At 35.6% G+C, this 23,478-nt stretch overlaps 1 protein-coding gene across 1 annotated transcript; it reads left to right on the top strand.

Annotated features, from left to right (window-relative positions):
• The first annotated feature begins 17,722 nt into the window (after positions 1 to 17,722).
• LOC142346131 (uncharacterized) lies at positions 17,723 to 22,682 on the top strand. Its single transcript, XM_075398637.1, has 2 exons — positions 17,723 to 18,017; positions 21,966 to 22,682. Exons 1-2 carry the CDS (start codon positions 17,723 to 17,725, stop codon positions 22,331 to 22,333), a joined length of 663 nt encoding a protein of 220 aa, XP_075254752.1. The 3' UTR covers positions 22,334 to 22,682.
• Positions 22,683 to 23,478: the final 796 nt, after the last annotated feature.

Raw genomic sequence — 23,478 nt, 5'->3', positions numbered from 1 at the left:
TATATTCTCTGAATTTTGCTCTGGTTCAAAGAAGTTCAGAAATCAGTAACAGTTACTTTTGAAATCTTTCTGAATCAGTACTGAAAATGGAAAGTTGTCTGAAATTGTTCTGAATCCGTACTATGATTGTCACTGAGCCTTGGGTACGGGTGTGACACGTTCTACACAGAACATTTTTTTCCAATAATTTTTGCAAGTTGTAAAGCTAACAATTAAATCAGAAGCATATCAAAAGCGTTAAAAAAGCCGACAACAAATAGAGTTTGAAAGTTGAAAGATAAATTAATGTATCTTCCAAAGTTTCCGGTAATTCTGTCCGGAATACTTTTGGAAGCAGCTCTGTTAAAACACTTCGTGGCATAGCAGTTTTCGATGTTGAAATTGGAGCCTAAATTTTTCTGCTGATTGTTAATTTTAGAAGCATCAAAAAATTTTACATTTTGAGCAAAAGTTCAAAATCTGTGAGGCTAGGAAAAAATTAACGCTTTTGGTTCAGACTCATTGACTTCGTTTGGAGCCATAGAGTCAAATTTTTCCTTGGAAACTGCAATCATTCAATTATAACTAAATTTTCTATTGCAGAAAATTTCGACTTTTTCATCATGAAAATAAGTCATCAAATGATTTTCAAACTCAATTCATTTGAACTTCTTCTACTGTAAACGTAGAGTATCACAATTGCAAAACTCTTATTAAACGTCTGCAGTATTGTTGCTCTATACCTGCCCCTCTATTTTGCCCAATCGATTGTACGGCACAAGATATATAATTGATTTTTGTCAAACAATTCTGAACAGTTTTCTATCAATAACGTCACAATATCTAGAAGACAGTAAGCAGGGAAAGCGCAATTATTAAAATGATATTTACGCTGGATACCAAAATTTGCGCCTTTTGGATTGTAAGAAAATTAAATTGTATATTTATTGTGTATCAAAAACCTTAAAAAGCAACTGCAATATGAAATGCAAGTTTTCACGGTTAGTACAGCTTCGTCAGACAGGGAAGAAAATTGCGTTTAATCTCTGTAGAGACGGGCGGATTACAAAATGGGAATAAAATGGCACTTAACACGCAGGATTTTAAATGAAACGAGTCATTTTTCAAATTGTCTGTTTCCTGTGTAAAATGGTACGCAAGAGTAGAGGGTAATTGGGGGTAAAATGACTCAAACATCATTTTATCTCCCTTGGATGCGCTAATCTTACATTTTTTAGCCCCTATACTGGAAGATTGACAGTCGTGAACCCGCAATCTCTGTAACTTCAGCCGGTTCTCCTTAGCCTCCAAACCATCAATGCTATCCTAATTCTTAATGGTCTATCTATATGAATCTACTAACAATTACCCATTACCCCCTATATTACATAAAAGTACCCTCCTAAAAGTAACATCCTAATCCTACATTTTCTTGCATTTTTTTTTGGGGGGGGGGGGGGGGTGTAAAATTTTAAAATTCACCGCTTTTTGCCCCATTATCCCCATTACCCCCCTGAAGTTACATACCTCCCCCACCATTACCTCCCGTATTCACCCCCACCATTACCTCCCGTATCCCCCCAACCATTCCTTCCCCACCATTACTCCCCCACCATTACCTCCCGTATCCCCATCACCACCCTTAGCTTATATAATTTTACGCACTAATTATACACCAGATGGTATTTTATTTTTTTGGGGGGGGGGGGGGGGTGGTGCAATCTAAAAGTTCCACACGTTACTCCTCATTATTCACGCCTGTCTTACATACTTTTCCCCATTAAAATTACCCCTCTAATCTTACATATTTTGGCGGGTAATTTTTGGGGGGTAAATTTTTAAATTTCCCCTATTACCCTTATTACCCCCTATTACCCTCAGCTTAACGCTTTTTTAATTGTGCGTTTCAAAGTGGTTGAAAGCTTAATATTATACCATAGAGAAAAGAGTCAATCATTTATCACTCATATGAATTCACATAGGAATCAAAAGTTCAAGTGTTAATGCTATTTCGTATGGTCTTTCTTTTTTTCGAAATACTAGAAAGTTAGTTGTAGAGAGAAAGTTGCGTTATTCCTCATAAGTCTTTTTTCATTGGTAACTTGAAAAATTAAATTCAATGTATTTCGATTGAAGAGCTGTTTTTGAAGAACTGCGAACTCCTTTGCCTTGCCCAAAAAATCCTTCAAGAAGTGTTTTACAGTAAATAATCAGTAGTCACCTGTCTACGGAAACTAGATCGAAAAATACTTCATTTTGATAATTAATCTAATTTGATAATTAATCTACAAAAAATAAATTCATCGCCATAGACGTTTTAAAAATTCTCAGTTTAGTGCAATCCAGTGAAAGAAAACGTGTCAATAACTGCCAAGAAGGAATAAAGGTATTTTTCAGTATAAACCAGTGAACACCTGTCAATAAACTTCTGTCAAAAGACACTAGTGAATCGAAACCAGTGAAATAAAATCAAATTAGTTGAATAATTAAATTTTCAGATTTTAACAGGATTTCATCCATTAATTGAAATAAATAGAAAAAAACATTAGTTAATTTATATACGATTTCTTTCCAAAAACTGCCGCTATTTCATCTTAGTAATTTTGCAAATAATCACCTGTCAGTAAACGAAAGAAAAATTGAAGCAAGTCATTTCAAACAAGTTTTTATTTATTAAATTCAACTGGAAATCACTGATCAATTGAATTAGCAAAAAAATATCAAATCAATTCATTTCAGTTTTTTAAACCAAAAAATCCCTATTTTCAGTCTTGTTGTTTATGGACGAATAGAAGAAGTTGAAGAACTGCTACTTATAATTTTTTTTTATATAATTGTTAAAAATATTTAAATCAACAGATAATTAAATCAAATAGTTATCAATCAATAAAACTTCAAACCATTGCAACATCATAAAAAGAGCAACTGTGGTTTATAGAAGCATTCAATGTTGGAATAGAGTTATGTTTAGTATGAAAAAATATACCTAGTTTGAGCAGGAATAAGTTACATATTGCGAGAAAACAGGATACAAAGCTTGTATCTCAATTCCGCGGTTAATGTTTGGACGTTTATGCAAAAGCGGATTCCTCAGATCCCGTCAATTACAATTGGCATTGTAAAAAAGTTCTTTTTTGCTCGTGAAATTTTGGTAAGCCTCTGCCATTTAATGATGCATTTGTGTCATTTTTCGAAAAAAAAATTTATTGACACTCAAAATTTTCCCTCTGAAATTTAGATTGTTTAGATATTTCTTACCTTTACAAATAGTTTCCAAACTTATTGTGGGAAAAGTTTTTGTTATATTTGAAAGACTCCACGCACAAGAAGATATGTTTCTTAATTTAACGGTAATTATGTTCAGCATGAAACTGGCAAACCGGCTTTAAGTTATAGCAGTTATTTGATATCTTTTTGTTTCCGACAAAAAATTTGGCTATCATTTGGCGCGTTAAACTTTCCGACAAGTTGCACTGAAGTTTATTTAAAATACGCGCGATGATTTCAATAGTTTTTTATATCTGTTCGCTTTCACAAATCATATATTAACTTACGTTTTGTGAAGGTGAACAGAATTAAAGTTATGTTAAAAATCGGTTAGCAAAAGAGGGAGTCAAGTGAACAATTGTTCCTATGGAGAAATTTTTCACTATGCAAGGCCATAATTAATGATTATATTTCAAAATCGGCCTTGTAGAGTGAAAAATGTCTACAACGGAACAATTGGTCACCTGACTCCCTCTTTTGTTAACCGATTCTTAAAAACGGATACAAAGGCTGTCATGGAAGCTGCTGGCTTGATTTGTCTAACTGGATCGAGCCAATCGATCTTAATAACTTCTACTTTACAATTGCAGAAAAATAGCCCCACATGCATGTCACCTAGAATCAACATGAAAAATATAGAAAAAACACCCATTTTCGTATTTAGTATACATATAAGATTGATTGGGCACAAAATTTAAGTTTCAGCGCCTGACTTTTTAGGGTCAGCAACAATTTCAAATTTGAGCGCTCTTTAAACTGAATGCTAAAGCAATTATTTGACGACAAATGTATACAGTCTAATTTAAAATAAACTTTTTAACTCAATTATCTACGTTGTTTCCCGGGTCGAGACAACTTGTCAAGTCAACCACCCAACTTATAAGTTCTTAGAGGTTTACTATTCGATCTCATAATGCTCTCACAAATTATCCCTTCGTCTTGCCCAATGTTCGGAGAAACATGACGACCTTAAACATGAATGTGCACACATTTTGCAAAAAAAAAGAAAACACCAGAAAACGATTAATCTAAAGCATCAAAAGAAAATTCCTTCCATCTTCAATTTTTATTTTTCGAAAAGTTTCAACATGATCTTTTATTCTACAAACTTTCTTTTTGATCTTGATCGTGATTCTTTTCAATCTTGATTCTTTTCTTTATCTTCAAAACTCCTGATTTTTTTTATTTTTGTCACAAAAAGTCAAATTATCAAATAAAAATGGCATCCAGACACTTCTATTTTCATAATAGTAGCCTGACAGAAAGCTGTGATGAAAACAGGAAGCAGGGATCAAAATCCTTAGAGGGCCCGAGTTGACCACTATAAAAGAAACTTACTAATCATAAAACGTTATGCATGAATCTTATGAAAATTTAATGAACATTCAACAATCATAATTCATTTTGAGTTTTGCTCATACCCAGGTTGCCCACCTTAGACGAAACTTTGAAAACTCACTAAGACTTATGCGCTGCCGTAGAAAACTTACAAAAAACGTTGTACGGCACCGTATAAGGCTGTAATAAGTTTTCTACGGCACCGTATGAAGTTGATGTAATTACCAATTTCTAAACTCTTACTTCCTAAAACCGGTTTTAGAAACAACGCTTATCTCATACAAGTCAATTTTTCGTTACTTTTCGGCACCTTTTACATCTATGAAAAATTACAAAACTTAGTAAGGCGCCGTATAAGGCCGTACCAAGTTTTGTAATTTTCCTTAGGTATTGTTCTCAAATATTAATTTGCCCTGCAGGTAGGCCTGACGGTAAAAATTTTTAACTTGAAGCAGTTCGAAATATCGAAAATCTGTTGGGCCCCTTGTACGGCCATAGCGAACTTTTGAAGTCTAATAGTAGCTTCTGCAATTCAGGTCATTAATCAAGCAGAAAAACCTTCAACTCCAGAAATCCATCAATTGTTAGCTGTGAATTGAAGTTCGGAAAAACAAAAAGTTTGCTGTTTAAGTAGGTCAAATAAAATATGCACTGTCTTACACGTTAAACTGTCAGTCGCACTTACGCACAGCTGGTGATAAGATCGCAAACTGCAGGTTCACAGTTTATAGTAAACTAAAGAAAAGTTATTTTTAATTGTTTGCGGTCGGTTCAGTTAAGCGCGCTTTAGTTTCTGTAAAAAATAGTATAAGAAATTTTTGGCGTATTCAAGATTTCGTCAAATATTTTGGTGTCATTTCCCCTTGTCTGTGTCTGATCTATTTCAAATCAGCAGTTGGAGACTTTTGAGTTGAGTTTCAATTCGTTCCTACAGTAGTGAGAGTAATACATTTAATTTCAGAAACTTCTTCGTCAACGGAATCTCTCGTTAATATCGTTTGTAGCTAATGTCAATAATCAAACAGAAAAACGTTGAACTCCAAATATCCATCAAAATCGTTCAAGCCTCAGCCCGGATGAGAAAAGAGGAGGAAAACACACCCAAAACATACTGGAAATGTCTCAACAGTTGGTTTTTCAACGTGACCGGAGTCTTTTCCGACAATTTTCCATGTTATAATTTACGTTAAAAACATTGTTAATCTTGGTATGGCTTTAGTACGGTAACTTAAAAATCTTATTACGGCCTTACTACGGCCCGTTGAAAACTTAACAAGATCTAAGTACGGTTTTGATCAATGAGTTACACAGTGCCGTACTACGGCCTTACAAAGTTTAGTAAGTTTGGCCAGCGTTGGTACACATTCCTAAAAGTTGCTTGTAGTTCCAAAGCAACGTTTCTGTACATGCAAAGACGAGTAATTAGTATGATAATTTTTTATTGAAGTTCACTTAGCATAAAACGCCATTAAAGAATCTGTTTGTGGGCCATTAAAAGTTTTTATTTTTCCTATGGGTTAGGGGGGCTAAACAAGTGCAACTACTGAAAAAATGGACCAGTATTGGATTTTGTGTACATTTTAAATGCAAGCCTAGTGTGCTAACCACTACAGCGACTGGCATCAATCTCTCCACTTGTGCACCTCCTGTAACTCATTCTCGTGACTGTTGTTGCTCCTCGAGATTTAATTTGTCTTTTTGGGTAATTTTGAACAACGAGAGCTTCTTGTCGAGCTTTTCAAGCTTAGAAATAGTTACGTAACTCTGCCTGAAAGCACTAAGAACTTCTAGAGCTCGACATATAAGGTCAGAGTTTCGACGTGACTTCTGCAGAGTCACGTAACCAATCTTAAAACACAAAATGCGGACGTTCTAAAATGACGAAAGTCAACGCAAGTCAACTTCTGGTGTGATAACCCTGACTATTGGGTACAATCGTGCTGTCAATCCACGTAGATTTAGATGTATGGATTCGAGGTGCGAATCCAAGCTTCCAAAGTTAACTGAATTGTTACTTTTAGAATTAGCCACAATCGCGGTGCGAATGTAGTTAAACTAAATGAGGTTGGATTTCTCCTTCAAATCCGCTAGGATTTTGTCTAGTGAAAAATAGATTAGATTGCGAACAACTGAATTCAGTAAGGAGATTCAAAAGAATGAATAGTTGAGTAAAAGTGGGATGTGTGAACGGTATGAAATAATGACTTTTCAGTCGGCGATAATTTATAGTTATTTGAATACTGACTTTTGGTTTTACAAGGACAAGTATAAATTAATTAAGTACATTTTAATAAATGAGAACTAAATTAAGGTACAACCGTACCACATATCCTGCGCTGAGCGAAAATTTTAAACTGTATCAGTATAAAATTTGGAAGAATATTAAAATATGTACTGGTTATTATAGATAGTATACATAGTGAGTAGCAACAAATGAGTACCGAAGAAATAATGTAATTGAGTCTCGAATGTAAGAGAAGACTAACATAACGGAAACTGACAACATATGCAGTAAATTTTACGCACGCGATATAAATTAATGCACAAACGCGATGCGAATCCATCCACCTTATAATACGCGAATTATCGTTACAAATGCAACATCAAATTGAAGGAATGTAGAATTAACACACATGTAGAATTAAAATTGAACATAAACACAAAATTAATGGAAAAGCAGGGCAATTCCGAAATTATTTTAACAATTACAGATTGGAAACAATTCAATAATTTAACAATGAAAGTTTGAAACAGATTTAGTTTAAATTTGGTTCTCCGCATCAAATACACTCATGCTAACTTCCCGAGCGTAATCTTCATAATTGTACTCTTCAGGAGACCAAGTTCCCACTGGTGGTGGTGCAGAGGGGCTTGCAATTGTCAGTTCATAATCTGTATCAGGAACTGGCGGCTGTGTAGCTTATTCCTGAAGAATTGTCTCAATCACCGGATTTGTTTGTTTCGGTTTCTTGGAAACCGGAGCTGTTGAGTCGTCACTGACCGAATTGACCGAACTTTCAAATCCGTAATACTCTGGGGCTCGTCGGTTTCGTTTGGTGCTGGTAGTTGATGGGGATATGATTGAAGACGTTACTGAAGGGGCAGCAACAGACGATGCATTCGATGTATTCAGGCTCACCGGTGGGTGTCGTGACCGTTGTCCTCCGGCTTGGGGCTTTCGTGGTTTTCTTGCCGACCTTGCTTTCGATATATTGCTGTTTGCAGATGACACGCCCGATGCTGCATCTGACTGTGTCGGGCGGTGGCGAATTTTGATCTCCCCGCGAAACTTTTTCTTTAAATCCTTCGTGTGCTGTGCATTTTTTTCTTTCGTTGTTTTTTCGTATGGTAGGGGTCGACGTTGCGCGTATCGCCATAAATCGGTGTTCCGTTTGGCGCGAGTACCGAATTTAGCAATATCGCTATTGCGAACACTAACTTCGGGTACTCCTAGTTCTTTGATGACGGTTGTCGTATCCGATGTACGAACAACCGTACTTCCTGGAGCCAGTGTTTCCCAAAGACCGCGGAGGTCTCTTTTTGATCGTTTAGTCACCTTGCGGGCGAGCTTCAAATCCAGTGTCTGTTCCGATCTGGGGATGGGATTACTTAATTTTGGGTGTAATATGAAGCGAGAGACAGATTTGTTGTGTTCGCCGTTGTAGCGGCGTCCGGCGTCAACTTGGGCTCTTTGCATAGCCTCTTCAATCAGAATGTCGCTTCTGTCTCCCGTCACCCATCCATTGTCGTCTAGGTAGTCCTCAACAGGGACAGTATCGGCGTCTAAATAGTGGTGAAGAATGTTTTCATATGACAGATTAGATGATTTAGGTGTTGTACTTATATTACTTAGTGGTGTGTTTGGCTTTCTTCCGAAATGTGCTTGGAAAGGTGTTACATTTGTAGTCTTTTGTTTACATATACGTAATTGATATACAATTGACTTTATTGCTTCTTTAATTGTGAACGTTTTATTTCTATTGTCTAATTTCATGCAGCCTAAGCGTCTTTTAATCGTTTCTATCAAACGCTCCACTAAACCTATGGCTCTATGATCGTTTACAGGGGCAGGAAGTATGTTAATATTATGTTGTTTGCAAAAGTTTTTAACTTTATAACCTATTAAACATCGTGCTTGATCTAGTCTAATATTTCGGGGAACACCGTGGATTTGAATGTAATCATCTAAAAACTTTAGTACATTTGGTCCATTTGCTTTATCAAATACTTCTACAGAAGGATATTTGGAAAAACGATCAATACATGCAAGAAAATAGATATCTTGATCTTTTTCATTGGTGATGGGACCTCCAAAGTCAATTTGTATTTCTTCATTCGGTTCTGTACATGGGAATAAAGGTTTCCATTTAGACGCTGGAATAACAGGTTTAAGATTCTTACCAATATCAGTGCAAGGCTTGCACGTGGCCGCTTTATTTAAGATTTCGCGGTGCATGTACGGCCAGAACGCGTATTGGCCAAGCGTGATAATCCCCCAACTTCCCGGGTGGGTTAGATGGAGGCTTTCCAGTACCGCGTCTTGTATGGCATGGGGAATCGCCACACGTTCGTCTACACAGACGCATCCTGACCGGACGTGCAAGTCTCGCCAGTACGAGAATAGATACGGGTTGACTTCCTTGCATCTCTGGGGGTCATCTTGAAGTAAGCAATCCCGTACCTCCTTCAGAACTGCATCTTTGCTTGTCAGTACTGCCAGGAAGCCTTTTGTGAACAACTGTGTCAAATTGTTCTCAAACACCTCTTCTTTGGACAATTCTACACTAGGGGAAGGGTGTCCGTCATTTGAGGATCGAGTCGTTCCTGAATTTGGAGTAGATTGAAATTTCACTCGGCTGTGAGTAGGGGGAGTTTGCGGGTTTCGGTTGTGTGAAGGAGAGCTACTAATTTTGTGGTTTTCGATTACGTGGATATGAGTTTGGTTTGATTTAGTATTTAATTGTGGCTGGATTTGAGTTGGATTTGTACTGGTATTAGAATGAGTTTGCAATTGTGCTGCGTGTGCAGAGTATTTAAGAAGCAACTGATTTGTATTTCTATTAATGGCAGAAAGCAAATTGGAATAGTTTGTTGAGCGAGGATGTGAGGCACGTGTGGAATGTGTGTTAATGACGCTGTTAAAGTGTTGTGATTTGCAGGTTTATGGTGTGGTATTTACATAAATTGCTGCAATTGCGTCACGAATGCGGGTAATTGTTGCTACCGCAAATTCCTCGTCATATTTGTTTGTAACTTTTGCTTTTTGATTTGGTTGGCGAGAAATATAATCTACCAGCCCCATTTTTGCACCAGGAATATGTTCAATGTTAAAGTCAAAGGGTTAAAGGCGATCAATCCAGCGCGTTAATCTACTATAATAAGATTTATTTGATCTATGTTCTTTCATTATTGAAAGTGATGCTCGATGATCTGTGATGATTGTAAATGATTTGCCAAATAAATAATATTTGAAATATTCGACGGACCACACAACACCTAGTAATTCAAGTTCATTAATGCTATAACGTTCCTCATTAGAGTTAAGGAATCGAGATGCAAATGCAACTGTATGCCAACCTGTAGGTGAACGTTGTTCCAATGCTGCTCCTAACGCTGCTCTAGAAGCATCGCATTTGATCCGCGTTTCCAAGTGAGGATTGTAGTGTGTGTTTTCTGTGGCGTTTGCTACTCTATTTTTAATTGCTTGGAAATGTGTGTCATGTTCAGTGTTCCAAATGAATTTTGTGTTCTTTTTTAATAATGGACGAAGAGGTTGACATAATTGGGATAAGTTAGGAATAAATTTTCCAAGGTAGTGTACAGAACCTAAAAATGATCGGAGTTTTTTTAAATTTTTAGGTGCTGTTAGTGATTCGATTGCCGCTGTTTTTGACTCAAGTGGAGCTATTCCAGATTGACTGAATTTATGTCCCAACCATTCTTTTCGGTTTTTGCAAAATGACATTTAGGTAAGTTGATTCGTAGATTATCCTCATCTAGTTTCTGTAAGCACTGATAGACAAGTTTTAAGTGGTCTTCTTTGGACCCACGGCTAACTACTATAATGTCATCTAGAAAACAGTAAGTATTTTTTAGTCCGACTAAAGTATAAAGTTGCTGGCATATCAGTTAAACCGTAGAAACCGGTAATGAAACGATATGTTCCCGTTCTCTCACCGCTAATAAAATTAAAGTTACAATGTCTGGCCGTTTCCGGGTCTAATTTAAGTTGACTGTATGCGTACTTCAAATCCAGTGTGGAATAATATGCTGTTTCTTGTGATGTGGATGTATTCAAGTTTTGTTGAATTGTGTCAATTAAATTATCAAAATTTGGCATTTGATATTTGTTTTTGTGAATAGACTTATTTAAAATTTTTGAATCTAGAGCTAAATTAACTGTTTTATCTCTTTTAACTGTAATGACTATGGGTGAGATGAAATTTTTGTCAGAACAACTGTTTAATTTTATGATGTGTTTTTCATCAAGTAATTTTTTAAGTTCTATATTAACTAGTGGTTGTAAATTAATAGGTACTCGTCTTCCTTTTTGATGAGTAGGTGTAAATTCACTATGAAATGTTGACTTTACTGAATGTTTTAAAGATTTACCGACACGGGTGATGAGTTCAAGAAAGTCAAAAGAGATCTGCCTCTTAATTGGGCATTGATTTTGATCAATGTTTGCCACTTGCTTTGATTGGATTACTGAGAAAACTAGCTTTGGGAAAGGGTCTCGTCCAATGATCGATCGGTGACCATCTTCAACGACAGTTACATCAACGTCTATAGCTATCCAGTCATTACACTTTATTGATGTCTTGATTATACCTACTATTTTGATTATATCCTTGGAGAAAGTTTTTAAATCGTGTATTTCAGGAGACTGTATCCAATAGCTATCTTTACCTTCCGATACCACTTTGTCCGCCAGACTTTTATTAACGATCGTACAAACACTTCCTGAATCCACCAATGCTTTCGTGCTTGTATTTCCAACTCGAATGTCCAAATTTACGGGCTCTACCTCACGGGCGTCAGTTTTATATGAAATTGCCGCTACACAATTATCATCGTAATCGTCGTAGTCTGAGTCATAATTGGCATCGTATATGCTCTTTTGTTGTAGGAGTTTACTAATTTTATTTACTTGTTCGGCTACTGATGTCGAGGTGCCTACTGTAGCCGCTTCCGATATTGAGTCATCTACATAATTTACTCGAGATCTAGGTTTGCTAGCTTGTTTTGGTTTTCGACAAAACTTAGTGAAATGGTTAGAGATTCCACAATTTTTACATATTTTCCCACGGGCGGGACAATTTTGTCTATGAGAGGGATTCCAACCATACCCACAATTTGGACAGATCGTCGGTTTTACGAACTGGTTTGTAGATGGTCGGTTTTCTATTCCACGATCCTTGGACACTTTTTATCGAATGGACTTCATTAGTTGAATTGGTTGTTGGGGTTCCAGAGATTTTTAGTTGCGTTTGTATGCCCATTTCGATATTGATCGCAACTTCGAGAGCTTTTTTAGCTTCTCGTGTTTCTTTTAGCAATTCTCTTTGAATTTCTCCATCTTGCATGTTAGCGATAAACACATCCCGTATTATCGATTCCTCGTGGCTTCCTAAATCACAATTTAGGGAGAGTTCTCGAAGGCACCCGTCGAACTTTTCCACTGGTTCTCCTTTCATTTGTTTTCGAGTTAAGAGTGTATATCTGTCAAATGTAATATTCCTTTGTTTGGTGAACACTTTATCAAGGCATTCCCAAAGAACTTTCGTGGTCACTCTGTCAATTTGAATACTTGGTTCTTGCGAACCAAAATTTCGTCTCCCTTCAACTCCGAGGCTGAGATACGTTAGGGATACTGCTTTACTATCGCAGTATTTCCAAGGCTTTTCCCCACATAGTATGCCAACAAGTTCTGGTTTCTGACATCGGTTGAGCCATGAGTTTTTTAGCTGTTCATTCCTAGTACGTCTGTCTCTTTCGCTTTGAACTGTGCTGTTTTGAACGTCCTCCTCGTAGATTATTTCTGGAGGTAGGGTAACTTTGTCTGGGGGGTCGTCAAGAAGAGTATCGATTGATATTCCTTCTTTAGCCATGATGGCTAACTTTAGCATGACCTGCCATCTGTCCCATTGCAATGGAGGTTCCAACGTCGGTTTTTCCCAAAAAGGCTCGATTCCCAAGATTGCGCGTTCTTTTGTTGCTGACTGCTCCATGTGATAACCCTGACTATTGGGTACAATCGTGCTGTGAATCCACGTAGATTTAGATGTATGGATTCGAGGTGCGAATCCAAGCTTCCAAAGTTAAATGAATTGTTACTTTTAGAATTAGCCACAATCGCGGTGCGAATGTAGGCAAACTAAATGAGGTTGGATTTCTCTTTCAAATCCGCTAATCCGCTAGGATTTTGTCTAGTGGAGAATAGATTAGATTGCGAACAACTGAATTCAGTAAGGAGATTCAAAAGAATGAATAGTTGAGTAAAAGTGGGAGGTGTGAACGGTATGAAATAATGACTTTTTAGTCGGCGGTAATTTATAGTTATGTGAATACTGACTTTTAGTTTTACAAGGACAAGTATAAATTAATTAAGTACATTTTAATAAATGAGAACTAAATTAAGGTACAACCGTACCACATCTGGCAAAATAGGAACTTTTGGCGTTTTAACTTCTGGCGCTGCAAACTTTCAGCATTTTATAAAATTGCACGTGAGTGTTTTAAATAGCATTAGGTTGGTTTCTCTCAACCTTCTAACAACATGAAAAATGTTATCGTTTATGTTGTCCTGTTATGTTTATTTTTTTTTGACAAATCAGTTTACTAAGACTATTTTGGAGTCAGCCGTTTTCATAAACTTAAGTTTCACTTTTATGGGCACTATTTTTCCATTAAAATAGTATCATTAAAAATGTCCATTTTTTGCTGATATTGTCTATTCGGACTTGTGCTTAAGCAAAACATTGGAAACCTGTTGGTTGAAATGAGCCAGGAAAATCTACAAGTTTTATGCTTGCTGTTTGACAAAGACTTGAGTAGAGAAGAAAACGGAGGCCAAAAAATTAGAGGGATTTTGAGAGAAGATAATCATCTGAAACATGTCAGCAAAACAAACAATTCGAATTTGAACTAATATATCAACATCATTTCAATCTCTTTTTTTAAGTTTAAATGTAAGGAAATATATAAATTCACAAATCTGATTTAGCACTGACAATTTTTAGCGAACAGGTCTATTATTCGCTTATAAAATTGCTGTCATGAAATAGAATGAACAGATTCATGTCAGATATGCCAAACGGTTGTTCAGATTTAAACCGGATCGCTAAGAGATAAAAATGGAATCAAGAACTAGAGCTCCTTGCAATCTATTTACAAGCAGCTGCAACCTTTTGTGGTTAATTCATGCTAAGTTATTTAGAACAAAACATGACAGCTGATCTGCAAAATTTTCCTTTTTTTATAACATTCCGTTTCTAATAATTTTTTTCTTTGCGAGCAGCGGTGTCAAATTATAACAACGTCTGTACTGACAACGAATTATTCGCTAATATTCATATTAAAACTATTTATTACTTGCTGTTTTTTTTTCACGAAAACCAAATGATTAGTTTATAAGTTCTTGGTTCCCGTTAAATTATTTTCAATTTCTTTGCTGTTACCTCTTCTGTTTTTAATCGTTTTCTTGTCTCTTCTTAAAATTGTTTGCAATGGCAAAATAACACCTTAATTAGCATCGGCCTTCCTTAATTAGCATCTCTTCGTCAAACTTTAGAATTAGACAACTAAAAGTTATCCATATTTAATAGAAAAAAATACTTAGCGACAAAAACATTGTAACTACCAGTCAATTAAACAGAAAAAAATTTAAAAGAAAGAAAATAACCAATTAAGAAATGAATATTTACAACGTTTTTGTTGAAAGTTATTTTTTTTCTAGAAAATATGGTTAAATTTTAGTTACTGGCTTTAATAACTTAAATTACAATTTTAATAACTTCTGTTCTACTTCTCTTTTCTTTTACTGGTTTAATACAGAAACTTTACTCTAAAATTTGCGCTAAAATTACAGTAGAAAAAGCCCGACATATAAAAAATGCCAAAACCATGGATAGACTTTGTTGATTATTCCCTTCATCAGAACAAAAACTGGACTATTATAACCTGTTTATGTCCCGGTGTGACGTCATTTCACGTGGGCTACAAACTAGGCGCCAAAATTGCAGCAGGCATTTCGTTGATCCTGTTCTTTATTGGGCTAATATGTCTTTTTGTTCAAATCGCTTCAACTGAGAAAAGCGAAAACGATGGACAGAAACTTTTAGCCGACGAAAACGCAATGGTCAGTAAGCAGAAAAAAGTCAATGTCCTTTCTGTTGGAAAACAAGCTGTTGCTGCTGTTGTCAAGCCGAACCAGGAAAAACTGAAAATTCAAAATTTACTTGTTCAGAAGAAAGATTTATCAAAAAGATTATTTAAGATAGGGATTAGTAATATACCTGATGGTTTAAATTCCATATAAAAATCACTGAGGCGCTTTAAAAAAAATAGGTAGTCGAAAACAAGAGTTTATTTTGTTATGTTTACAAGATCTCCCAAAAGTTGCTGTAGGTCCCAAAAGACGTATTTAGTCTTGGGACCTTTTCGGTTTGTACCCCCTCCAGTACGTTTTGCACCCCCTCCCCCATTACAGAGCACGTGCCATTACATAGCCAAGCATCATTATGTAAAAATGTGGCACATGAATCTGGGGGTCTGCAAAAATATGCACCCACTGAGCTGAGTGGAGGGGGGGGGGGGGGGGGCAAACGGAATAGATACTAGGAAAAAAATCGCGCAAGAGTAACCTATGAAAAAGCTCGGCTCCATTGTCTGCTTGGGGAGCGCTGAACCAATCTGTTCTGTTAAATTTGAGGTTAAGATAACATAGTCACTCTTAGAGAATTCACGGTCGCTAAAACTTGAAGGTACGCGCAATTCGCAATTAGCACGTGGAAAAGTGGAATGCTAAGTTTTGCAGCCCTAACTTGGCGGCCCTAATTTAGCGGCCCGCTCGCCGTAAGAAACATAATTCTTGCGGTGAGGCCAAACCCACTAATGTTTTTGAATTTTCCATCGAAACTTGAAACAAAAGCATTTGGAGGCACTTGGAGCAGAAAAAGATTGAAATAGCTGAAAAACAGGAAAATAATCAGAAAAATTGACGTACCCTTAATAATTTGCAAAATTATACTCTTAATTTCAATTTCAATTAAAGTTTAACCCCATTCGTACCCTTTGATTCTCTAGATAAGTTAGCACATGAATCTTAGCCCCCTCGGGCTTTGTGTCCAGCACTCGGATGCAAGCACTCTCGTTTCAGGGTACTAAGTCCCTCGAGCCGCTAAGATTCATGTGCTAACATTTACTTGTCTCATGTTTGGCTTCAAAACACAAAGTTTTCATCCAAATTCCGGTTTTACATCTGCTTCAACATCAACAAGACATTTACGTTACAACTTCGGGAAAGAAAATCACCACACAATAGGCGGTAAAACTCAAAGGAATGGAGAATTTTATCCTTAGCACTAAAAACCTCTGTCTGTACTTCAGCCATCGTGGTTTAATTTTGTTAGCAAATGTGAAACAAATGTTTTAATTTTGTTAACAAATGTGAATCACGATGTTTTAAAACAAATGTGAAACAAATGTTTTAAAATTCTTTAAAATTTGCAAAAAATTAGGACAGTACAAATCTCAACAAGGATAATTTTATCAACAGCCCATACTTACGCTCAATGTCAACTCAACCCAAATTGAAGTATGTTCTTTGCATGGTCTGCTAACTAATTGTTAATTAGAGAGTATTGAAAGAAAACGTAATTGGTTAAAAATTACATTAAAATCCCCTGCAATCCGAACTGTAGAATACAAAAATATTTGCGTGTTTTTATCTAATCCAATTTCCAAAAATTAGGTATCCGAATTGTTTCACAGACAGCTCTCAAATAAAGCTAAGCAGTAAAGTTATTAAGCAGTAAGCCGAAAAAACTGGAAAACTTTAAATAGTCGAATATTGAATCCAGCTATGCGCTTCAATAAAATTGCGGAATTATTTTTTCTTAGAAGATATTGAAATCAACACTTCTGTTTACAAATATTAATTCTTTAGCTATTTTTTTTGATTTTATTAAAAGTGTGAATTGACTATTAACTGGGTTAAGGTAACCATGTTTATCAAAACAACAGATCAACATTTTAATGAATCAATTTTCTCCAGTCCAGTTCTTATGAAATGCACTCTCAACCTATGATATACACATTTCTATTCTCCCCACTTTAGTCAGGTAATTATCAAAATTCGTGATTGAAGATGAAGATTAAATCCCCTAATTGGATGCTTTTGGCAAATATATCCACGCTGTATTTGGCGCTTTTTGTACTTTCGTCATCAAATACCTAAACTCGCATGAAAACAACACTTGGTGGAATTTTGGTGGTTAACATATCAAAAACTTTCATTGGAAATTTGAAATTCAGAAACATTCGGAAATTGCATGGATGATTTCTGATATTCATGCTATCAAAGACCATAGAAGTGATACTCTGGACAATTCAAACTAAACAACTAAGTTAAACTATCAATTATTCCATGTCAGGCAGATAGAGTCCATTGACGTGTACGATTTTTTGGCGACCCCATCCAGGACCAGAGTTATATATGATGATCACTCTGGTGAAGAAATATCTGTGGTTCATTATATAACAGGGAGAATAAATATCTGTGGTTCATTATATAACAGGGAGAATAAATATCTGTGGTTCATTATATAAAAATCACGGGCTTAAATTGGCATCTTTAGAGATACCGGAATTTACTTACCAAAATGATTTTTAATATGTATGACCTCTATGTAGCCATTTTTGGCCCCTGAGTATGGGTTTTCTAGAAAGTTCAAACCGAAAACCTATTTCACATAGTTTGTTTTGTCGATTTTTTCGCTATTATGACAAAACGTGAGACGGAATACAGTCATCTCTCTTATCTTCGAAGCGTAATCTGATTAATGCTCGGTTACGGAAAATAGAGTCCGTATCTGCACAAAATCTCTATTTTGACCCTAAAAACGGGTCGTTCGTAATGAAAGAATATTTAATAGTTTCGTTTGCTTTCATTACAACTTTATTTCCAGATTTCAATCTAATCTCCCAAGATCAAAAAAGATTATCAACAAATTTAGAAGTTTTAGAAGATTTTCTTGGTAAGGGGCGCCGAGTGATCACAAACAATGAAGAGATACTAGCCGATGCTGACTTATACGACGTTGACGAAGATTATATCGCTTATGAGGCGACCAATATTGCAGTTGACAAGTTGGATTCTGCGGTTACTGTCGATGATCAGATCTCTATCGTTGACAATCCGCAGCTTACAGGCATTCAGAACTGTCTCCTGTGACAAAGATCTTAATTTCGGGTAGAACAATTTGTGATTTTTTTTCGTAGGAAATGTGAAAATTAAAAGCGATGTAACCGTTATCTTAAATACTTACATGTTAAGAAAAATTAGCATTGAAAATGACGGTGCGTTATTTATTATAAATTATAGATAATAATGAACACACTGAGGCTGTTCGGATAAGGTTCTAGATATAAAAAAAAGTTTAAGCCGGAATAAGATTATCAAGATTCCGAACATACCAAAGCTTTCTTACCTTTCCAGACCGAACATACCGACAATTTCATACGTTTGAATCCGAATATCCAGAATCTGGCGCAAGCGAACATACCGAATCCTTCTTAGGCTCCAAACCGAACATACCGAATCTTGCAAAACCGAACATACAAAAGCTTTCGTACGTTCTAGATCGAACATACCGAGAATTTCTTACATTTGGAACCGAACATACCGAACAAACCGAACATGCCGAAAATTTCTTGCGTCGTTTTTGTTCAGTCTTCTCAAGTAGGGTTTGTAATTTTCTCTTAAACGGTAGTCACTGTTTAGAAAATTATTCAGGTCAAATATGCAAACATTGAGAAGCAAGTTATCAACATTCAGAGAGAGCATAATTTTACAACAATTACTAATTGAAAGTATTTGCTTCTTTCTGGAGTTCGCGCCTGTAAAATTTGGACCAAAAAACCAAGAAAAAATCTTTCAAAGCAAAGGCCGGATCTTTTTACTTCAAAAATCAGACCGAAAAACCAAAAACAAATTTTCCAAAGCAACGGCTGGATCCTCTAACTTCAAAAATCAGAAACTTTCGTTAGACTCTCAAATTTCGTCATCTGATTCGGATTGAAGTTGGAGCTTGAAACCTTCAAGTGCAATCCAATGTTGCGCAGATGTGACAACTTAAACAGGCATTGTGAAGAGAGTAACTAAGGTGTATAACTCTTAATGGTTTTATGATAAGTTAGGCTGAAAGTGGACGAAGTCACGAGATTTTCCAGAAATCTCGCAAAATAGTGCATAATCACAGAAAGTTCATTGTATTACAGTTAGAGATGCAGGACTGAGCAGTAAATTGTTCAAACTCCAGTAATTTTTTTTAAATTGAGCAACAGATATGAACAAAAATTAATTGATATGAAGATATGAAGATACGAACGAAAAATAATTAGAAATTGCAATGTTCCTCAGTAACCGTTCAGGATTCGTTACGATGGGATCAGTGAAAAATTAGAAAAAATGTTAGTCAGTCAAAAACTGTACAAAAAAAAATGTCATGACAAAAAATAAGTTTGGTTACTTATTCTGCTGATTTCAGTGTTTAAAACTTTATACGGATTGAAACTAAAAAGCAGTAAAGTTTTTTTTGCCTCTGAATGTCAGAAAAATATATGCGATAAATACGATAAAATTGTTCAATTCACCTGAAGTTGCTGCAATTGCCAAACACTCAATGTCTTCAGGTCAGAACCTTTGTACCGGCAACCTTACTTAAACACAAAATGGTTAAGTTCTACTTTTTATTGCATTTATTGAATGCTTTCGAATCAAAAAAAAATTATAACATTTTCGAATTGAACCAGGTACCATTATCTATAAAAACATTAATAGAGTAATTGCTTCACTAAGCATTATATCATGTTTTACCATGATTTTACCAGATATGCTCCATTATTTCGGCACTTGCAAAATTTTTTGTGTATTTTTCTGCATATTTTAAAAAAAAATGGGCTAAAAGAAATTAAGAATTGTAATTTTTCATTTTTCCGCAAATTATTTGTGGCGAATTTTGATTTCCACTTTTTATTTTTTCAAAACAGTTTTTCTGCTGTCAAATAATAATGAAGTCGCTTCGGAGTAATTTATGCTCATGAATCACATCGATTCGACGGAATATTTGACAAAACTGAGAAAAATATATATTGCTTTCATCTTGCTGAGAATCTAATCTGAGAAGATGAGCATTGCTTAAATTTAGAATGCATCATATTGATGGAAGAAACTTTCTTAGATAATTAATTTCGATTGTAGTCAAATTGTCAGAATTCAAGTATGTACAGTTTGACAAAAAATGATGACCTATATCCCAAAATGTGACATCGGTAGCTTGGCGTATTTGTGTTCTCATCTCTTTCTCTCTCTCTCTCTCTCTCTCTCTCTCTTATTCTCTCTCTCTCTCTCTCTCTCTCTCTCTCTCGCTCTCTTTCTCTCTCTCTCTCTCTCTCCCACTCTCTCTCTCTCTCTCTCTCTCTCTCTCTCTCTCTGCGTTAATCGTTAGACTTTGAATTTAACATAGCCAAATATTACAGCGTTGATGTTAATATTCAGACGTCTGTGCACTCTTGATTGTTTTTTTTGTGATTTGCTTTTGAAAAGCGAGATTTCCGTTTGGCACTCAGGTTGTTTTGCCTTTTATAAGACAGTTATTTCCATCATGAAATGAACATCATAGAAGTTGAGCCTTAGTAATCATATTAAGTCATATTTAGTTTTTATCATTCTTCAGTAGTCACATATGGATAGGGATATTTGGTAAACCTACTTAGATCATAAAAAATGAATACTTGGTAAACATGAATAGATCACAAAAAATTTATCCGAAAGATGGACAATTAACAAACATTTTTTTTGCCCTGAGATAAAAAAAAGATTCTCCTGCCCTGCTTGTAGCCATATATGGAAAATTTACGTACACAAGATGGAATTTTTGCTGTGAATCGTAGCCAGGCAAATTAAAATTTTTGACATAGAAAAGCCAGCAAATTTTTATGAAAAAGAATCACCTACGAAGATTTACTTTTTCCGCATTAAATTGAACCCAATCAGCTCAATTCATCAGCGCCTATTAGTTTCTCTACCTTGTGAAACCTATTTGTATCCTTAAATAACCAAAACCATCACTTAAAGATAACTTCCTCTTTTCCTATTGAGACATAGAAATCATTGTTATCTTTTTTTATCTAATGGGATTCTTTTGGAAGGGCTGCATTGAGTCCAATTGGCAATAATAGGGAACTAAAAAAACCATATTGTATTGCGGAAAGGATTCTTATCAACAATAAAAATAACATATGGTTCCTACTAGTCATATAAAGATCATATACGGTTGTTAAGAACAATAAACATCATAAATGGTTACCATTGCAATATCATACGTTGAACTCTTGTCTAGCATTGAGCCATATATGTTCATCATATGATTGCAAGATTGTTCATCCCAAGAAATAATTATCTTTTTCAAAGAAAAGGTTTTTTCTCTTCTCTGTATAGATATTTTGAGCGAGTTTGAAGTGAACTATCAAATAATATCTATAAGATCTTGAGAGGGCTGTTTGTTAGTAATGTGCATACGGCTGCCCTGAGGACCAAAAAATAGAGATATACACATTATACTCCCCAGTCTCCGGGTAACCGTATACGCAATACTTTTGGTTAACAAATTTAAGATCAGTATTAACTGGCCCGATCAATTAAAAACTGTGACCGGTACCCGGAAAGAGTTTCAAATCTTAACCAGTACGTCTCATGTGAAATACACGTTTTTGAATGGCAAATTAGTACTGATCACGTCTTATTTCAAGCCGTAAGACTTGCCCCAGACTTGACAAGTTTTGAAACGATTTTAGCCAAATTTTATAGCTCTGATACAATTCTGATCCCAGACTTTTATAAAACTTTTTAAGCGCTGATTAAGACTTAACGTTCGCTCCCGGTATTTATCAAACTGTTGTTATGATAATCAACAAGATTTATCAAGAAAAGTTACCTCAACTAGATGATGTCAAAACTCATGACATTCAGGTCTTTTGTCAAAAAAGTTAGCTTTTGCGTGTCACGACGAAATGTATCGAATTTCGGGTTGCAATAGGATAGTATTGCTTGTTTTTTTCCAAATATCGAGATATACTTAAGAGACAGTTCTGTTCAGATTCAAAATCTGCAATTGCTATCGACCGACAGAACCTGAAAACAGATCACAGCTCTTTCAATTTCTCCCTTATGATTATGATCACTTGTATGGTCATATTCATGACCCTAATTGCCTACTTCCGGAACCAACTGCGGTCAAGATACGATATCGAAGGAACCGTAACTGAAGATTTAGTGGGCGGATTCGTTTGTTCATGCTGCGCCCTCTGTCAAATGTCGAGTCAGATGAAATATGAAGAAACTGAGGGTTCTGACAGCAGTTATGCCCAATTTACGAATGAGTTCGGGTACCAGCAAGCCAATGACCACGATTACGAATGTTCCAAATTTGTCGATAATCAACCCCAAGTATTTGTTCATGCGTGATATAACTATAAAAATACTTTGTAGATATTTTCTCATGCTCTGTTACGGTAGCCAGAAATTTTTTAAAACTATATTAAATAGAAAACAGTACGTAAATTTCAACTCATGTCCGCCAACAACATTCACTCACCCGCCCCGATTATAATTTAATACCCTTCGATGAAATGAACGCGTCTCAAATGAGAATTAACTTCGAATGTTCAGATTTGATAGCGGTTGAAGAATTAGAAACAAAAACAACTAAAATCGATAAACTTTTCGAAATATAGTTTGAAGAAAAATGAGACTTTTGTATCTATTAATTTCGCTATAATTTATTAGTACACCAAAATCACAATTGTTCCTATCATTTCAGCTAGAAAGTTGGCCAAACTCTATATAATAAAGCATAGAGATCATTTGTCAATACTCTATAGTACCAAAAAGCTACGTAAACCAGGATAATTTTTAAAAAGCTGCACAAAGATCAAATAATAAAACAGTTCGAGTTCAAATCAGTTCTCTAATAACGGGAAGTTAGGCTCTTAGTTTTTCTTACACATGGTAGATAGTTTATGAAGTTTTCAGACAAATAAATTAGGATATCTGAGTCAAGTTTTTGACCATTTTTCTTCCAATTCTTCTTAAATATCTCTCTGTTTTCGTAATATTTGCTTCACAATTGCCCACAAAAACTTAAATAGGATTCAGATCTGAACTGTTTGCCCATCATGCCAGTACCTCCCGCTCTTCTTCTTCCAAGAACTTGAGGACAATCTTTGCTTTATGCACAGAACCATCATCTTGTTGAAATATAAAGTTTTCAAGCTGCAATTTTTTCCGTAAATTTTCTACAACTCCAAGCAAACTAGGACCAATAGCTTGTTTGATCACTCAACAAACAGTATCCGCTCATCTGATGTTTTGTAACCCACGAGATGACTGATTGTTCGCGAAAAATCATAATGTTGCCAGGAAATCTTGTTTCGTTTCTTCGAACAACTCGAACAATTCGTTCGCTAGAGACGCCCTGAGCCTGTTACAATTTTGCTGCAGTTGGTATGCATGCCGTATACAGTCTTGATACTGCTATCATAATTTTAAGCTGAGTTACTCTTGTTTTCTGACTCTCAAAACTGGACATTTCTAATCGCAACAGCATGTCA

This window comes from Convolutriloba macropyga, chromosome 9 (genome assembly GCF_964194025.1).
Source record: "Convolutriloba macropyga chromosome 9, txConMacr16.3, whole genome shotgun sequence".
Lineage (NCBI taxonomy): Eukaryota > Metazoa > Xenacoelomorpha > Acoela > Convolutidae > Convolutriloba > Convolutriloba macropyga.
The sequence above is the reverse complement of the archived record's forward strand: the minus strand, read 5'-3'. Positions and strand labels throughout refer to the sequence as shown.

Coding starts and splice junctions, on each gene's coding strand:
- LOC142346131 (XM_075398637.1), top strand. CDS start 17,723: ATGAAAGAATATTTAATAGTTTCGTTTGCTTTCATTACAACTTTATTT. Junction 18,018..21,965: donor TGACAATCCGCAGCTTACAG/GCATTCAGAACT, acceptor AGTTCTGTTCAG/ATTCAAAATCTGCAATTGCT.